General features: G+C 35.7%; 1 protein-coding gene across 2 annotated transcripts in view; it reads right to left on the reverse strand.

Moving 5' to 3' along the window:
- The window catches only part of PRKD1 (protein kinase D1), a 116121-nt gene that overhangs the window by 54597 nt on the left and 41903 nt on the right, over positions 1 to 19621 (reverse strand). For both annotated transcript variants that reach the window (XM_054275349.1, XM_054275348.1), the window contains exon 2: positions 3997 to 4135. In XM_054275349.1, the coding sequence (XP_054131324.1) occupies positions 3997 to 4135 (139 nt within the window). The remainder of the gene's footprint in view (positions 1 to 3996; positions 4136 to 19621) is intronic.

The following is a 19621-nucleotide window of genomic DNA, read 5'->3' on the forward strand; positions in this document are numbered from 1 at the left end:
CAGCTTCTCCTACAGAGTCTGTGCCTCCATTTAAAAAAACAACAAATACAGTTATTCTGAAAAAAGTCACAGATACACAGATGGAGGGTGGCAATTGCATCTACAAACAGCTTTAAATAATATCTTCAACACCTCATTCATTTAAGAAAGGGGCTAACTGATCTACTTTCCAGATCTCATGTAACAAATTAAAAACTTGTTAACTATTTACCTTCTCTGCAAAGAAAGGGTACATAGGGCAGCACCTATCATTAATATCAATTCATTGGCATCAACAAATTGCAGTTGAAATAAGTTATTTTTATAAGCTAGTCAAAACAACACTGAAGATCTCCAAAAACCAAGGAGTTAAATTAAAGAAGTGAGTTTATCACAGCAAAAATAATCTGTTCTGTTCAAATTTATTGCGAATTTTACATTATGCTGTTTTGGTAATTAATGTTTGCATCCTTTATTTCATGAATGGAACATGAAAGTTAACCTCTCAGAGGTCCAGCTGAAGATTTCAGCAAATACTACTTGATCACATCAAGACTGAAGGACATTTTTCAGCTTAAACTCACTTTACATAAATATGTTTCCTTCTCTTGAGCAAACAGGAAAACTACATTTGAGAGAGAGAGAGATCTAGAAAGATGTAACTTCCGGTTTCTATTCCTTTAAGTGTTTTTTAATGACTGACAACTCATTTCCAGCCATCTTTTGACTGTAACTTAAACTGCCACTTCTGTACCTTGCTTCCTACTAATTTTTGATGGTATTCTAATAAAAGGAACCCTTCCTACAAATACACTTGGATAAAATCCTTTCTCCATAGATTCAGATCCTTTTCATCTGAAATGCGGAGAACTAAGTATATATTGGATTGAATGAACACATTAGCGGAGATTTCCACAGAAGTAGTAAAGAATTTTCTGCCTTTGGGCATTCTGAAGACAAGATGAACTTTCCAATATTTTGAAGAAAAAATAATATAGAAAATACACAGCTAAGAAAACAGAAACATGGTGAGTTATATATTACAGCCAGAAGGGTATTAGTGATACTGTTTAATGAACGCCCAGGAGTGCTGCCTAATAAACCAAATGTATTCAACATTTCCAGTTCTAATACATTCTAAAGTGTTCCCATATTCCTATACAAACTATCAGAATCCCATAATAAAGTGTTCAAACAGATATTTTTAAAAATACATAAAATTAAAGGAAAAAATAATAGAAGTAAAACTATTTATTTATTAAGGTTACTACATTCATAATAAAATTTCCATTTTCCTCTTTTAGTGTGCAGCTAACCAAATCTCATACACTCAACGCACACTTTTGCTTCCACCCTTATAATAATGTTTGACCTTTCAGTTCCAAAATGCCAGAATCTATATTGGCACTGAACCACAATTCATCTGGCTGACTGCAACAGCCTGTGCTCATCTCCTCTGGAGGAGTCAGCAGACAGACACACAACATTTGTTCAGCACATTACACGATTCTTGCAGTCCATTAAAATACTACATTGTATTGCACCAATGCAAATAATGATTTTCATTAGGAATAAAAAAGCACAGCAGGTGCTGCAATATGAGCTGAGTAAATTTCTTGTGTTTCACCAGAATTTTTTTGCTCTAACACAAACTGTTTCAGTTACATTGCATGACATCTACAGGTACAATTTTCTTCACTAAAACAGACTAAGGTGCTTCAGCTACAGTGAGCAACACCTCTAAGTTTCTGCAGATAAATTTCAGCTCTTTCAAGAACTTTTAATATAAGCTCTAAACCAGCAAACAATCATGTTTACTAATCCTTAAACTGCCAAGAACATATGCAGTAGGAAAAAAGTCATGGGTGGTCCAGCTTTATTAATAAAGTTTTAAGTAAACTACAATGAAAAAAAGAAAATGCATACTAATGAATGTATAATCCTGAATACAAGGACTGACAGTTCAGCTTTCTGTACTCTGAACAGTATTGACCCGAGCAATAAAAAATGAATGCATGGATCAGTACAGCTTTTGACATCAGATACCAGTGCCTCAGGGGATGCTGACCCAAAGCACAAGGAGTTTTAAGCAGAAAGCCATAGCAGCAACAATGTGTTCTACTGCCTCTTTTGGACGTGATACTCAGAAACAATTACCATAATATACTTTGAATTGACAAAACTTTAGAGTATATATTCTGTTTAGTTCTCTATAATGAAGGCTAGAAATGAAACACTTCGATCAGTTCAGCATATGCATCTGTACACATATTGTATTTCATTTGTCCTTCCACCACTCAAACACTCAATATCAAACACTGTAGTGCTGAAGGCCAATCTCTTCTGTTTCCAGAAGGTTTTTTTTAATCCCTTCAAAATAAATTTTCAGTACATATTATTAAACATCCTGAAAAAGACTTCTTATGGCCCTGTATTTAGATAGACTTTGTCCTTTAATTGAAAAGGAGATAAACCATTACAGCTACTTTCATATGCACTATTGTCAAAATCCATAATAATTTTAAACTATTTTAACTGAATATTTTTCAATATAAAACTGCCTGCATTAGTTTGAATAATTCCTTAAACATTACAGATTGTTTGTACATTTGTTTCTCATTTTCAGTGTTGCAGAACTGGGAATACTTCCCCTGCTTTACATGACACAGGAGTTGTCTGCAAAAATGAATTGCTGCATTTAGTTTAATTTGAGGGAAGTATCTTCATTTGAGGGAAGACACTAATGCTTTCAAGTGTTTATTGAGGAAATGTGTTTAATTTGAGACATCTAACTGAAGGTTTTAATTTGTAATAGTGCCATCAGTCAGGCCATGACATATTAGAAGTTTCACTTGCTGTCCTTTGCTCCTAAAGATTTAAACAGTTACTTGCCTGATTTTGGCAAACTAGAAGGTGTGTGATCTACACTTCATATAAACAATATATCAAATAAAGCACTAAAACCCTTGTTAACTTTTTTCACTGTATCACAATTACTGAAGTAGAGTGATTATGTTCTGTGGAAAATATTAAGTTCAAATTACTGGTATCTTTTTGAAAGTGAAAAGCTCATTTCCTGATATGGAAAAGGTGAATGACGACTTACAGGAATGACAGGCATTACTCCTTATTTCATTCTTTCCTATTCTAAACAAAGAATATGGAATAGGGTCCTACACAAGAAATCTACGTTTAAAAGCTCAGTTGGCTTAGATTATATGACCTAACTTCCACTCTTTTCAGCATCCATTAGGACTTGGCCTTTCTCTTCACTATCCTACACCCTTCTACAGTTGCAATTTTTACTTTCATATGGCATAGATGTCTCTGTACTTAAGCATCTTTCCAGATGCTCTAACTGCATGTTCCAACTGCAGAAATTCAGCCCTTAAATCATCTTCCAAGTTTTACTTGCCAAATAGCAGCTTTACATCTTTAAGGTTCCAGCATTCACTCTACTGCACACCCATGCAAACTCTGCACCATTCCAAGTCACAAAGCTCATATCTTACATCTAAGCTTTTGACAAGTCCTGTTGACACCTAAGGACACCCTCTGACTTCTTCTGTATTTGAGTCACATTATTGTGCTCTCCCCTTACTCTCATAATTCCAAAAAAGAGATCATGTAAAGAGTCGGAGCAGTCTTGGCAAGCAAAACTACACAGGGCTTTGAAAAAGTAATTCCAGTGGACACTTGCATGGCACTCTAGCAAAAAGCTTATTAATGTTAATATTAACTAGTTAACTAGCTTATTAACACTATTAACTAGTTAACCTGTTGCTTAACTAGTAATATGGGTGAAAGGAGTTGTTACAAAATACACAGGGCAACAGAAAAAAAAAAAGTAAAAGGCATAATATGTCTAATATACATCTGAGAAAGGAATCAAGAAAAAGGAAATTTTGGTTGTATGGACTCTCACCTATGCTGGGTTAAAATCCAACTGGGAGAAAACTACTCTGGATATTTTCATTTGCAAAAGAATGACAGTAATTTTCATTGGTTTTTAGTTACCTGATAAGACAACTTCAACTAGGTCTCCTTCTTGGATATCTGCAGCTGATTTCACCAACTGGAGAATGTTTTCAGAGGTAGGGTCATGGCGGAAGAGCAAGATTTTGTCGTACATTCCATAAAAACCACATTCGGGAAACTGCAAACACAAACCCATGAGAATTCACTATGCTGTAAAACAAATAACTGTAAAATACAAAACTGCAAAACACAATGAATGTATAACAAAATTTTGAGGGCAGACCGGATCATTTCTCGGACTAGTATCAAATAGGATATATATTTTTTCATCTATGAAAATATATATCACTATATTCTGAAATGTTTTTACCACCAAGCAAGTAAGCTCATTTGCCTTTTTCTTCCTGTGAACAATGCAGTATCCACTAGGAAATGAGAGAAAAGCAAATGTATCTTGCAGCCACTACTGGTAACTTTTTCCTCACACGAGTTCCTGAGTAAGATAATTTGATTAGACCTGGAGCAGCTGTTTGGACTAGATGTTCTTTGGAGTGCCCTATATTATATTATTCCATGATTCTATGATCTCTCCCCAGATGTCTGCCCAAAAGATGCCTTGAAGCCAAAAGAAATATATTTTAGCTCTGCTTAAGATGCAATGCTTAAATGACAACTCAATGTGAAATATCTGTTTTTTTACACTGAAGTTACCAGGCACATAAAACAATGTTTCAAAACAATATTTCAAAACGTAATCATAATCTTTTGTTTCGATGCAGAGAAACTGGAGCTTCAAAATCGTATTAAATCATATTTAAACTAAAAAAGGTTTTTTTAAAACTTCCGAGATTATACACTGGAGATTATCATCTAGGTAACTGTTTTCCTTTTCTTTTTTTGTTTTCTGAAGCAAAAAAAACTGTGCTTTTTTCATACTTCCAGCCTAAAGAACTAAGACTTTGTTCTGAAAACACAACCAAGAAACTCTTTCTATGTTACAAGAGAATCCACTCAATTTTACATTAATGCACTACTCCATGTTTGGGCAACATACAATGAAAAAAACACAATGACAAGTACAGCCAGAGAAATAAACTGGTATGTTTTGAGGTTATACACAAACACAGTGGCATTCCTAAGAATTTTCTTTGTAGAGGCAGTGAAATATTATTCTCAAAATGGGAACTGCTGATCCTTTTCAAAAACTGCAAAAATTTTCTCATTTCGCTGGATTTCAGAAATACCAGAGGCATTTCCCTCTAAATTCATTATGATTTAAATTGCTTGCTCTCTCTTTACATTCCCATTCCATTTGCTTTTTTCAAATAGCTCTACTTTTTCTACCCAAAATAATATTTGCAATATTCCACATTCCATGTATGTATGTAGAAATATGTGTATCATGAGGTACAAGTCATTATATTCTGTAGAAAAAAGTAAATTCAACCACAGCATTTTTTGATAAATTACATACAAGAAATCTTCTGTTTGAATTAGTTTTCCCCAGACACACTACTCTCATGTCAAAACAGTAATTTTGATGGTGTGATTCTCAAACATTGTATAAGGACCAACTGTTGCAACAGTGACAAAAATTCCCTCAGCTGAACTTATTCTTGCCAACAATAATGCTGATATGCACAGACCAAAGTAAACACAAAGAAGCCACGATGCTTGGTATTACACCACCACAAACAGCATTCGGTTCTGCTGAACAGCAGACAAAGCAGGGAATTTATGGTATTGGAGCTGAATTCCCCAATACCAACAGAAGGCCTTGTTTCAGTATAACAGCTGCTTAAAGCAGAATTACCAGAGCTAAATGGTCATTATAATGGCCATAGTGAGGAAATATAGTGAATGCGTAAGAAGCAGGAGTGAAGACTTGCTTACAGGTTCAGAAACACGATGTATTCCTGGCTGCTTAACAAGTCATCGGTAGCAATTAAGACATCAAAGCTGTCCATAAACACCTTGTTTGCCTACTCCAAGTGAGAAGCAAAATGCATCACTTTAATGGCCTTTCAGTGTGCTTCAGTCAAAGGTGCTTCAGTTTACAAGTGGAACTGGGTAAATGACCTTTACAGCACAATAACTTGCTTAAACTGCCACAGTTTAGCTGTGTATTTCAAACGTCTCCTGCCTCCCCCTTTTTAGAAACAAAAACATTAGATTTTAAACGTGATCACTGACCAGAAATTCTAGGTTCCAGATTTAAAATTTAGCAAAATTTCTAAGTCAACTCAAGTCTATCCCCAGTGTTATTTATTAGATACCTTCCTGTCTTGGTTTGAGAAAATGTGAAGGGAAACACTCTAAAATGAGTTCTCCCCCTTTGTTTTAACCAATCCCTTTCCACCAATAAGCAGAAACAAAATATGAACAGATATAAGTGAAAAAATAAATTTACTAACAAGTAAAACTGCAACAGGCAAATACCAGACTTCTATTCCAAACATTGAGCATTAAAATAAATGCTGTCTAAACACCTCTATAGAAAATATATGATATTGTAGTAGCTTTTATGGTAAAAAGAGGAAGTGCTACTATCATTTGAAGTCACCTGTATGCTATAAGCACACTGAAACTGTGTGCTTCTTCCATTTTCTAAAAATATTACATCACGATTATCTACCCATAAGATTTTAAAGAAATACAAAATAAAATTATGTTTTCAGATGAAAAAGACTGCTGACCAGGATCTCAAGTTACTTTAAGTCCATTTTTTATTGCCCAGATTGTGGGCACTTTGGCAGCAGATCATCCATAAAACAGGGTAAAAGGAGCCTCAGCACTAATCTTTCCTCAGCAGATACAAGCAATGAAGCAAGCAATGAAGTGTTTTTACCCTTAGCAACTGTAAATCTCAAGACAATCCACCAAAATATTTTACCAATAACCAAGTAGAAGACAAGTGATTATGTAAATACTGGATTTTCAATTAAAAAGCCTTCAAGTGTTACTACAAAAAAAACCAAAAAGTACACTCAAATTTCAATAACTAGAATATCTAATTTTAAAGATTCATTAATTCATTTAATCCACTATCCATCACATCAGTCAGTAATTTCAATGGCATTGGTCCCTCCACATGCAAATATGAGCTGAATTATGTACAGGCATAACTGTGCTGTTATTGACAGTTTTCCTCAAAATAAGGATCAAAGAGGGGCTGACAGAAGAAAATGCTGGTTATTTTTAAAACTCTATTTATTGTGACAATCAAATGGTTTTATTATTAGAGACAGAAACTTTACAAGACCTGATATATCTTAATGCTAACACATTTCCAAATTGAACTGTTAAGCTTTCAAAAATTAATTAATAATAACAAATCATATACACGGTTATCTGAATGGAAACCTACTCTGCCTCCTTCTTTTCTGGTAAACCACAATTTAGAATGGAAATTAACTTCAAAGAAAGATAAGACTCTCTAAGGTGAGACAACACTTCACCAGTTTGGTTTAATAAATATGTATTAGAAAGATTAGCATAGTAGCTATGTCAAATGAAAACCACATGAAAAATAAATTTCTTCCACTGAAGAACTTAACCTAGAAGAACTGGAAAACATATACTCTAAGCAATGATGATGCTTCATTTCAATTAATAATGTGGTCCAATAGTCAAAAAAGTCTGTTGCTGTCATAATTTTGCAAAAATACTTCTTTTGACATAATAAAATTGAAACATACAGGCAGACAGTTTCTCACTGCTAAGAGTGAAAAAAAAGTCACCTTCCTGTTTTTGTCTTTTTATATGTTACTACAATTTTGCACATCTTCTGTAAGGGTTAGTTTCTGTTGCTTTATTCTAGGAAGTCATGACAGTTGTTTATTTACTTTTTTCAGTCATCATTGAACTTTTCCTTAAAATTAAATGTAACTGTCTCTTTTAGTGATTACTATTTTTTTCTTCTAGATTGGTTAGATTTTTAGAAGCCCTTAGTGATTTTCATATCAGCACCTGCAACAAAAACTTTGATAAAACCTGGAAGCCTTTTACAGCACCAAGATATTGATCCAGCACACATAAGGGCTGTGGGCTGAACAAGGTCTTCACAGCATGTGGAGAAGCTGAGTCACACTGAATGTTTGTTAACTTAACTGGCTGAAACACAAGTAACCTTGATCTAACTTGAGCAAGAGTGTTGATCTGACCCTAACATACATAAATAAATAAGCAAATAAATAATCTTACATCAATATTCCTGTTTTAGTATAAAGATATACACATACAAAACTTCAACAATCATATCAATCAAACTGAAACATAAAAATAAAATAAGAGTGCATTTTATTTTTAGAAGTCAGAATTTCCTTTCTCTACAAAGGTCAGAACACAGCAAAATCATGACACTGAAAAGCCAATGTTTCATTAAGAGGACTGCCTAAATTTTCACTTGGTTGTGGCAGTCATTATTAACTCTATAGCAAAACTCAAGAGATTTTTAAAAGGCTCTATTTACCGATGCTATCACAAAAATACTAGTCTTATGCATAAAGAAATACCACAGACTACATGCTTTTGTTGCAAGAAACATCAGTTAGTGTTCAAAGACTTTCTCCACACTTACACCGCTACAGTTGCTAGAAAGGAACACAAACTCTGGAGTTTAAACAGAAGTTTACAGGACGTTATACATAATATATGTAGCAACATCTGAGTACAAACAGGAGGTGGAGCTTGTTCCAGCAGCAGTGGCATCTCCACCTCAATCCAGGATGTCACATTCCATGCTTAGGACATCTCAGAAATTACTCACCCTAGACCTTTCCAGTAACTTCATTTGCACTTGCCAGGCAGACAGACAGCAAGGACAGGCAACAAATTATTTCCTTATCTTTTTTTTCCTTCTTTTTTTATTTTTCCCAGGCAATCAGTCTTCAGTTATATAGGGAGGAAAAGGAAAATATAAGGAGTAGTACCAATCAACTTGATGCTGCCTATGTTGCAGTACTACCCAAGACAGGCTCAGGTCAAACCCATTTGTCACAGGTTCAGAAAAACAGACAAATGATACATCTATCCCTATGCCTTTCCAAATCAAGAACAAATATCTTGATTTGGAAAGGCAATGGGGCAACTGAAGAAATCTGGAAAGGTGAGGAAGAGATGACCAGAGCAAGGAAAATACACTTAGAAGAGAGACACAGGAAAGACCTTGATTGTCTCATGACCCTTGAGGATCGCCAAGATTCACAAGGGTTAAAGTAGTAAATGGGAAAAGAAATATAGGTCTTCAATCCCTTTTTGCCTTTGCTTTCCTAAAAATGTATTAGCAATTTCCTTCCAATCTAACTGCTAAGTGAAACAGACAAGTTACTAAGAATATACTGACTATACCAGCCAGGAACCATTCTCTGGATGCACAGCTAAGTGGCATGGAAGTGGCTCACTGCCACACAGATGACCTCTTTCCCCAGAAGCAGGGAGATGACATTGCCACTCCCTATTTTCAACAGTCTCTTACACATGCTAGGACCCAAGCTGTCTGATCATCTGAAGGAATGCGATTTGGCACAGATCAAACCGTATCAGGAAGCATGCAATTAAACAACTGAAAAGTTTACGTGATTTTGGGCCAATGCTTGAGCCTGTATTCTCATTTCAGTTTATTTATAAATATATTTTTAGATATAACCTCAGAGAGCTATCACCATGTGGTACATTCCAAACATCAGTTAAGCTTCCTAATGCTTTACTGTGGGCAGCATCATTCCTTACTTACAGTATTCATTATTCCTTTTATATTTTTACTACAATGATTGATGTACAAACATGTTTTATAAAGGACTCATCACCTGCAGAACACCAGTTAGTAAGCAGCTTCCAAATGGGCCATCTGAAAACACCAAACTTCTTATTGACTGCTTTATGGTGTAAACAGTATTTTAGATAACAAATACATACATACATACAAACATTTTTCTATCTCTGCAGCAGTAATCTGCTGCAGAAATCAGATTCTTTCATCTCTCTTACAGCAGGAAGAGAATATGTTGCCCACACACACTGACTTGGACTGGCTGTGGAACAATGAAGATCCACAGAGCTAAAACACAGCTGAGCTCCTTGACAGAACTACTCATGAAAAAGAAAAATATGGCAATGGTGAAACATAAAAATATGGCTTTTCTGGAGAGAGCCTGAACTCTGAACAATCTATTTGTCAGCCTTTTTTAGTACAGGTTGTTTCCTACCCTGCCCATTCAGGGTAGGAGTTATTTCCTTTGCATTTCTTCAAACAAACAGGTTCTCTTGCTACCTATGCTTCCTGTCACTGTATGTCAGTTTGCCTTCTGTCACGCAAATTGTTCACTGCCAAAATTACAGAGTATACCCCACACTCATGCTACTTCCGTGCAGATTTAAGAACTCCCAGTTCAGGGCAACCAGACCTGACTGAGTCTCTTCTCACTGCTCCTGAACTGTGTCTGGCAAGTGGCTGCTGGCTGGGGTCAATCCACCATGGCAACTGAACATGAAAAATCTAAAATAATAACACTTTTCTTTCAAACAAAGAGAACTTTAGCATAATTAGTGTTACTCTATTTGTTCTATCCCAAAATACAAATACATCTCCATTTCCATTGAAAATATTGGTTATATTTTTCACTGAAACTTCTATGGAAGTACTTTATTCTGCATTACCACATGCAATAGATTACCAAAAATATGTCGATTATTGTCAGAAGTTGATTTTCATTGACAGCATACAAAGGCTACCTTAATTTAAAATAGCCTTTGTCTCTCAGATATAATGTGTCTTCTCTAAGACTAATAATTTTTATTATTATTTCCTCAGCATTTTGTGAATATTCTATTAAAACTCCCAATGTAATGGAGACAATGCAGAATAAGTTCAATAACTGAGATATTGAGAAAACACTCAATTTTGTCACATTAAAATCCTATAAGTCAATGTGCCATGCAAATCAAAACACACTTGCATAGCTGACTGCTCTGTTACGTAGATTAAGAGGGTAATTCAATATAAATATTTAGTGAAATAATAGTAATTAAATCACAAAGAGACTCAGAATATAAACTGGTCTTTGCATCCTGTTGGTGGCAAAAATATTATCACATCTACCACACCTGTATTTACAGCATTATTGAATGGAAAAATTTCATGGGCAGAAGCACTGAGGGAGACCACTCTGAGTTTGTGTCTTCTCAGTTGTTTCGTGCTGAGAGTTTGAGATCTACGCTGATCTATTAATCCACATTTCTCTAAGACAACGGGGACCTCAGCAGAAAGGCTCTCACAGTTCCTGTACACATTCTCTGTGCAGCTCAACACTGTCCACCCCAGTGCAGAATCATGGAGCTTCCTGTGAAATGTTTAGGAGAAGAACGTGACAACAAGTGCCAGATTGTTGACAGGCATCCATTTATGTAGACACTTCACGAACAGATTGCATTTCTCACCAAGGAGGTTGAGAAATGGAGCAGAAACTTTCATGCCCTTCAGCAAACAGGCAGAAAAAGGATGATGAATCACTAAAAAAATCAAGTGTTTTTTTCTACTTCCATTAACATGAAAACATCTAAAGAGCCCCTTGCTCACAAGTACTGACTGCTTCTGAACCTGCAGTCTTACTAGTTCTATGCCATATACTACATCTGGGATTTGTAATTTAAGAAAGATTAAGAAAACAATTCAAAAGCCAATTCCATACACTATTAATAAAATAACCAAACCAAACCAAAACAAACCCCAAACCCCCCATTTCTGTGAGAGCCTACCACCAGATGTGTTCCAGCATCATTGATGCATTACATCAATTCAGGAGACTCAGACACCAGTCACGTACCTCACTCAACAGACTACACAGATGCAGAACAAGTGTCTTTGATCTTTTTACAGATTGCACAACACAAGCTGCTTACATGCAGTCAAAGCTTCTGTTTCTGAGGTAAGAGATCTCAAAAGATCTAATGAAGGTAAGAGACCTTTCACTTCCTTATACCTCTGCTGTACTTTCAAAATCAACTTCATTTCCTTCCAGATAGATGCCAGTCCACATAACTGCTTAAAAATAATTTTTTGTTTTGCACAGTAACAGAAAACAAAATATCTCTGATCAAGAGTACTATTTTAAATAAGGTATTCCCAAGTATGTGGTTTACCCCTGAAAGAGTAGAATTCCCACACACTTTAAATAAAATATTAAGAGAGAATCTGAAAATTAGTTACTCTTTCATCCACTCCCAATATTAATTCTGTATTTCAGGAAATACACTAATAGTCATTTGAAAAATACTTGTAAAGGGCACTCTCATACTGAATGTGACAGAAACATGAACGCTTAATGATTATATTGGTTCAGTTTTTAATACTAATAATTTGTTTCCTCCTTAGTTGTCAGTTTGGCTTCCATTTATTACTAATTATTAGGATCCTTATTAATAAAGGAAAAAACTTCCATTTATCAGTAACTAGTATCCTTTTTAATAAACCATAAAGTGACATCACCAAGAAACAGGATTACTGGGCTCCCTAATTCTCTAAGACTATAGTCAAGAGGGAATTCTAGCAAAAGAAAAGGCTGAGGGCACTCATGTTGGACACCAGTTTAAGCATGAGCACACATACCTAGAACCAGGTCTGTATTGGGCATCAGATGACTGACTTAAAAAAACAACTCCTAATGCCAGGTTATACACACTAATTCCCCATTCCAAAACATTACAAGGAAGGTGTCCATAAGAGCTAGGAAAAAACATTGGGACAAAAGTGCCTGTAAATTATTGTTTTATGCAGATTTAGCATTGCTTTGCAGCACTGAGTAAGCCATGTCATAGGACTTTTGAGTTTCATTGTCTCCAACACCCAAAAGGATTTCCCTTGCCAAACACCTGTTTAGGGATAGGAAAACAACATGAAGTTTCTATCTTTTTTTAACGTGACAAGAAATAGCAGCTTTTATATAGTAATACAAAATCTATATCCAAGCTTCTAGAGAGTGAATCACTTGGGAAGAGGCCATTTGGGTTCCACACCTTCCTACCTTAACGTTTCAAAGGTGGAATGTACAACTTTTTGAATGGACTCCCAATCATGATACCAGGACACTGTCAGTCAAGAAGTGGAAACCACTGAAAGGAGAATGGATCACAAGCAGATCACAACGAAGTTTCTCTCTCTGTAATTGGACCAGTCACACCCAGTGCTTCCTTTAGTTGTATGTATTCATTGCAGGAACACACAGCACAAAGAGGCATAAAGATTCAACATATGTTTAAGCCTTCTGTTAATCTCGAAACACACAAAAGATAAGTATATGAATGAACATTAAGGATAATTTTCTGGGTTTTTTTATTGCTTTCAAAAAAATAACTGCATTAAACACAGAAATTGCCAGGTCACAAAAAGGAGCTTTTAAGGTATGTCCTCCATATATCTATACACATATATAGAACTATAATGTTCAAAACAGAAACTTGATAGCAACAGATATAAATAAAAAACGTTAAGAGTTTAGAAAACCAAGGAAGAGGCCCAAAGTAATGTGGAAATATAACTGTCAGCACACTTAAAGGACACTAAAAATTTTGCTAATACTTTAGGAACAAAAAAAACTTTAACAATTCTACCATCCACATAGATTTATCAATCACTTTCCCATTTGGGGAAAAGGTATTACTGAATATTAATGATTAAACACTTTGTACCCTAACATCAGTTGATATGGATGCTGAAGAGGACTCACAAAAGCTGCACGCATATTTTCAAGTCCAAAGAGGCAAAACTGAAATAGCTGAGAAGTCAGTGATTGGGTTCTAGAGTAATCAAAACGAAGAAAACAAAAAAAAGGACTTATTTGGTCCTCTTCATAAAGGGGCACAGAGCTGTAGGCTCCTCAAAATAATAGAACAAATGAAAATATGACAGACACTATTACTATTTAACTACCTTTCCTTTCGGTTATGTAATGAAGAAAATGTAAGCAGAACTTTACACTGACACAGATTCAGTCTTTCCAAAATATTATTTCAGACACATGGAAACATGGAATATAAACTGCTCTGATGTAAAAGGGACTCTATTCTAAAAAGCAACAATGAAATTTAGTCAGTGTAATAGATCATTAGGTGAACATGCACTTGAACACATGTAGTGAACATAGTTTTTGCCATAAATTGGGGAATATCAAAAGCATATGGATTTACTAACTCTGCTTTTGGCAGTGATACAAATGCAATCAGAAATCTTCTCAAACCTAGCATTTAAAATTTAAAAAAATTTGGCCATTGGCAAAAGGATTCAGGAAGGACTAATAGAATAATTAAGGAACTGAAAGACATGCTCTCCTGTCCATGGCAGCAGGGGATTAAACTGTTTAATTTCTAAAGGCAGGTCAGGATTTGATCATCTTTGATAAGCATCAGTCCTAGAAAGTGAAATCTGATTTTCTATTGATTCATCTGCCTAGCAGACAAAGAAACTGCAAGTTCCAATTTCTAGCAGCTGAAGCTATGTAGAATTACATTACACAACAATTATTTTGCTGGTCCAACTTTTCTTGCTTAATTTAAGTATCTAAAACAAATGCTCACTGAAAACAAATATGGCTGTGCTATTTCTACATTATAGGATTATTGCTTCTAATAGAGACACTCTATTTAAAAAGGAGTTAATTTAGATAACTCCTATGGCTTTCTTATACAAAAAGGTATTGGAACAAATTACTATAATGTCTATATTTCTACTAATTACTATATTCTGCAACAACACTCAGTGTAAGGCTAAATTGGAGAGATTGGCTAACAGATTTCTTGGGACTCTTCTCAAAACATCCTTTGCTTTCAGTCTCGGGGCATAAAAAGAGGCATTTAATACAACAGGTACCTGAAATTATCCTGACACTCATTTTGGCATTGATGACACCTCAAATGTCATCAGTCTAGTTCTGTGTGTCCAAAGACAGTCCACGGATCAGCAGAAAAAAATTTGCAGAATGTGCTACAAAAGGCAAGACGTAAAGGTGAGGTGAAAGAAGACAGACAGAAGGAAACTTTGACAGTCCTTATTTCTGCCTCTAGATAGGCAGCAATACAGGCACATAAGGTGAATTAAAGTTCAATATTAAGAGAAAAGGATAGTTTAAACACCAGCAATATCTTTTGGAGGGTGTGTGTGATATTTCCATCCCTGGATGTTCCCAGAACAGGTCAGACAAAGATAGGTGCAGACAGAGCTTAATCTGACTTGAAATAGGAAGAAATCCTTTTGGATCTTTGAAAGTCTATATCTCTCCTGTAAGACATAAAAAAACTCCCAACTTTCAGTGCAAAGTAAGGAAACAATGCAATATACATTCCTACAGTTTAATGTTCCTTTCTGTGAATCACATTCCTGTGACTTTCCTTTCTGATTATCTAAAATTCCCATTGTAAGTTCAACTGGATAAATACTTCCCCATTTTTCACTCTGAACCGTTGTGCAGAGCTGCCACATTTCACAAGGGAAGTATTTGCATCTCAGCGTGGGTGAATACATGTCCACCCCCATCCACTAGTACTGACAGATTATTTGACAGTTTAGTTTCAGTCAGACCTATCTGCCTCAAGAATATTTTTAAACATCAAGACAAAAGTTGTCTTGGAGTTTAATGTGTCTGGGACGTGCATCTTTGAAAACATGTATCTAACACATTAAATGAGCACACTGTCAACCCTAAACTCCTGCATGGGTTTGGTTGCTCAAATATCCACTTCCATATTGCCCTACTTAAGTACTTAATTTTTCCAGTACAGAATTTCACACTCATTAAATTTCACTTCTTTTGCTACCATAAAGAAGATATTTGACACTATTGTTCTCAGGCACAACAGGGGACCTGAACTTCTCTCGTGGCTCTTCCCCTCTAATTTTAGACTTTAGGGAGCTTCCTCCCTATTGTTTCTGAAGAGATGGAAGTTCTGCTGCTAAAAAAATTATAAGTGCCTTTGTGAAAAGACATTGACTTAATCATGTCTCTGAACATTTAACTTGAACTGTTGGCTCCTGCCTTCCTGAAAACTATTTTATAAAAGTCTTTTTTAATGCACTATGCATTCATTGAGCAGTGTTACAATTTTCAGTTGTGGAACTGTGTTCCACAACTGATGCTAGAACTTTTTAAGAAAGCTTCTTTTTTCTTCCCTTATAGTCATCTTCCTAACAATTTTTTGAACAAGGCCATAAAATAAAGATTTTCTTTTCTTACTTAAAATCAGAACAGCTAACTTATAAATGATGCAGAGAAGAAATTTAAACTGAGAACAAAAAGGTGAATCAGCTCCTTGAAGCATCTTGTTCACAGGGTATTTTCATACATTAAAAATATATCACTTAGAGCAAGGAAATTATGGCTTCCTTCCTTTCATAGAGAAATTGAAGTCTTTGGCATTAACCACAATATTTGAAGAGCACTACAAGCAAAGTCAAAATTCTATTCCTGCCAGGGAAAAAGCAGCTGTCACAAAATAAGAAAACTTTTTAGACCTTCATTTAACATATAAAGAAACCCTTCTAAGTTCTAAAAACAAACGAGTCATTGTAAAATAATCTTATTTGCTTGAAGTCCCGGCCATTTGGCACCCAGCCAGCCAGGGTGAAAAGACAGACACTTAATATACAAAGATCCTAGCAACTAGTAGTCTGCAGGGAGCAGGGGATTGTATTGCCAGCAGCTGAGTGATCAAGATCTCATACACTGAGAGGGAATATACAAAATTATGTGTTCATGGGCCACCTTTGTCTTTTGGAATAGATCAGAGGCAGGAAGATGGGCAGTAAAGTTCATAGTCAAAGGGGGCAGACACCCATATGTCCCATAAGCTGTGTGACCCTACAAATGTGAGTAAAAACATTAGGAGTTTAACTTCTGATGAAAGGAAAACAGAGGGACCAACACAGCTAGCCTCTTTCACCACCATTTTAAAATCTAGTAACTCAGATAAGATGCTTGAATTTTCCTCTCATAGCTGAGACACACATCTTTCCTGGCAAGACAAAAAAAAACATTGAGAAGGGGCAACAAGTAAAGTGACTAGTTAAAAAAAAAAAAAGTGCCATTTTTTAATTCAAAACCAATGGTGGTTAATCCATTTAGTACTGACCACATGCATTTTACTTGTGTGGCAGCAAGCCACAAATTCTCAGTGCCCCTCACAAGGAGACTCCTGGCCCACAGATTCTGACAATATGCCAGAGTCCAAACCAAGCCAGCCTGGCTGCAGCTGGGTGCTTCTGCTCTACACTCTGTGTGTGTGAAACCCAGCAGTGTTTCACAAAACTGAATTCAAGGTGCTCCATACAAAAACACCTACTGCCACATGCTACCTAACACCCTCCATGCCAACCAGCTCCAACACTTTACTCTCTCCACAAGCACTGAAAAGGTCACTATTATCACAAAAACATTTTAATAATCATTTGGAAGTATAAAGCTACGTAGTTTCCCATGACTAGTTCAACAGTTTTGATTCTCTGTAAGTGGCAGTAATCTTACTATGCACAATCAAAGCATGAAATAATGGATGGATGTGTTATTATGACAAACAGATCTGTTTAGCTGCATCAGATCCTCTGTACCTGAATAAACAAAATTTGGGGGGTGTGGGGGGGTTTGTCCTTGCAATGTTTACCAAAGTACTGTGGAGGTAATATTTGTGCTTCGTGAATGGCTTCTCTTTTTTTCCCTTCACACCAACAAGTACTTTTACTCAACTAATAACATATTATCAGCAGGCAATTTTGCCTCAATTATTTTTTGCCTTTAAACCCAGCAAGTGCACAACTGTGTGAGAACAAAGCTATAAACATTTCAAATAAGCACTGATCTGACTGCAGTGATCCAGCACGCTGAGCTGAACTGCCAACATGTACAGCTGCAGCAACAACAAATGACATTTCAAAACCCCAAAGCAGTCACTGAAGAATGTTTCATGGGATATGTCACCTTTGATTCACTTTATGCAATGTACCATTAGAAACATACAGTGGTCATTAATTACTATGCTCCAATAAGGTAAATGAGCAGTTGAAACTGGATACAATGCACTGACATACCAATTTGAATTTCTGGAATTTTCAGCAAGATAAAATAACAGCTGAGGCCATGATTTTTTAAAGCATCTGGTCATTGCTCCTATGTATGTAAGTGGAAATTGATCTTTAGGAAATAGATTAATTTGGTTTCATTTATTTCTTATTGCTGTGCTGAGCATTTGTAACCTGTACCACACTAAAACTTAAAATGTAATAAGAAAGTTAAAAAAAGTCAAACCTGTCCATTAAATGGATGCATATAAGCAAAGGTTCTATGTATATTGGATCACATTTTCCACACCAAAAGATTCACCAGCATCATCATTTCTCCCATTGATAATTATGCATGGAAGGAGAAAGGGATTTTAATTATTCACATTCAAAACCCAGTAAAAATGAACAAAAATTAACAAGTACCAAAAAGAAGTCACGTAAAGCCAAAGCTGAATATAGGCCAATTTCTAGGGCCAGGAATAATTTTGCATGCACAGACGTGGCACCATGGCCAGGTGCATATTTAAATTACAGGCACATGAACATTGTGCTTCTTGTTTTCTGACCACTCCCTCCCTTCCTGCCCACTGCTCCCACTTTGGAGTGATCTGATTAGAGACTGAAGATCATCTCAGCCCACAGCCACAAACCTGGCTGCAGCAAAAAGTTCTGTTTGCAGCCTACGGAAGTCTGTGCAGATAATCTCCCTCAACATGCAAAAAATACACCACAGAAAAAGGAAAATTACAGAGAAAACTCTAATAACTGGATGCTTACAATGATACAGCTGAAAATATAGATATAAAAAGGTTTGAGTAGTCTAGAAATAATCTAGACATATTCTTCGCAACTGTGTATTTTTATTTACTTGTAAAAGGAAGAAGACAAAATGTTTTATGTTCTTTAGTGCAATAATACATCTGTCATACCTCACCACCACTCAGGATGTTTCCAATTTGCAAACTTACCTATATTTTGCTAAATCCTATCCAAAATACAGTTCAGTTTCTTTTTTGTTCTAAAGTTTTTATAACCATGTAAGCGGAGGAAAGTGACCACTTTGCAGTGGTTGTCTCATGAAAAAAAAAAAAAGCTGGCCAAATCACTCATAGCTACTCTGCCCACTCAGTATAACAACCAAAGAGTCCATGCCAACTTCCCCACATCACATCAGCCCCCTCCTCCCTTCCCCTGAACTACAGCTGGATCCAAGAGAAAAGCATTTAATTTCACCCAAAAGCCCACACAACCAAAACAATGGAATCATCCAATCCTGAACGGAACTGGTTGTGTTTATGAAAACGCAGAAGCTAAAAAAAAAAAAATCTATGCTGTTAAGATTAATTATGAAACAGAAAGAGAAGTCTTCACACTGGTATATGAAAAAGTAAAAAAAAAAATAAAATAAAATTTGCCAACGATTACTTCTGCCAAGCTAGAAAAAAATTCCTTTTTGTTTAAAATGAAATATGCATAAATATACAGGAGTGACAAAAGACTATTTTTTTGCTTTCAGAGCACTATAATTTTACTTAAATGGTAGGTGTTCTTTCAAAACAGAATGGCATTTCAAAGAGACACCCAATCCTGTATTTTAAATGCAGCAGTCATCTCTGAAACAGG

Source organism: Melozone crissalis, unplaced genomic scaffold, assembly GCF_028551555.1.
Source record: "Melozone crissalis strain CALT ecotype California unplaced genomic scaffold, PUWL_Pcris_2 ptg000018l_1, whole genome shotgun sequence".
Taxonomy (NCBI): Eukaryota; Metazoa; Chordata; class Aves; order Passeriformes; family Passerellidae; genus Melozone; species Melozone crissalis.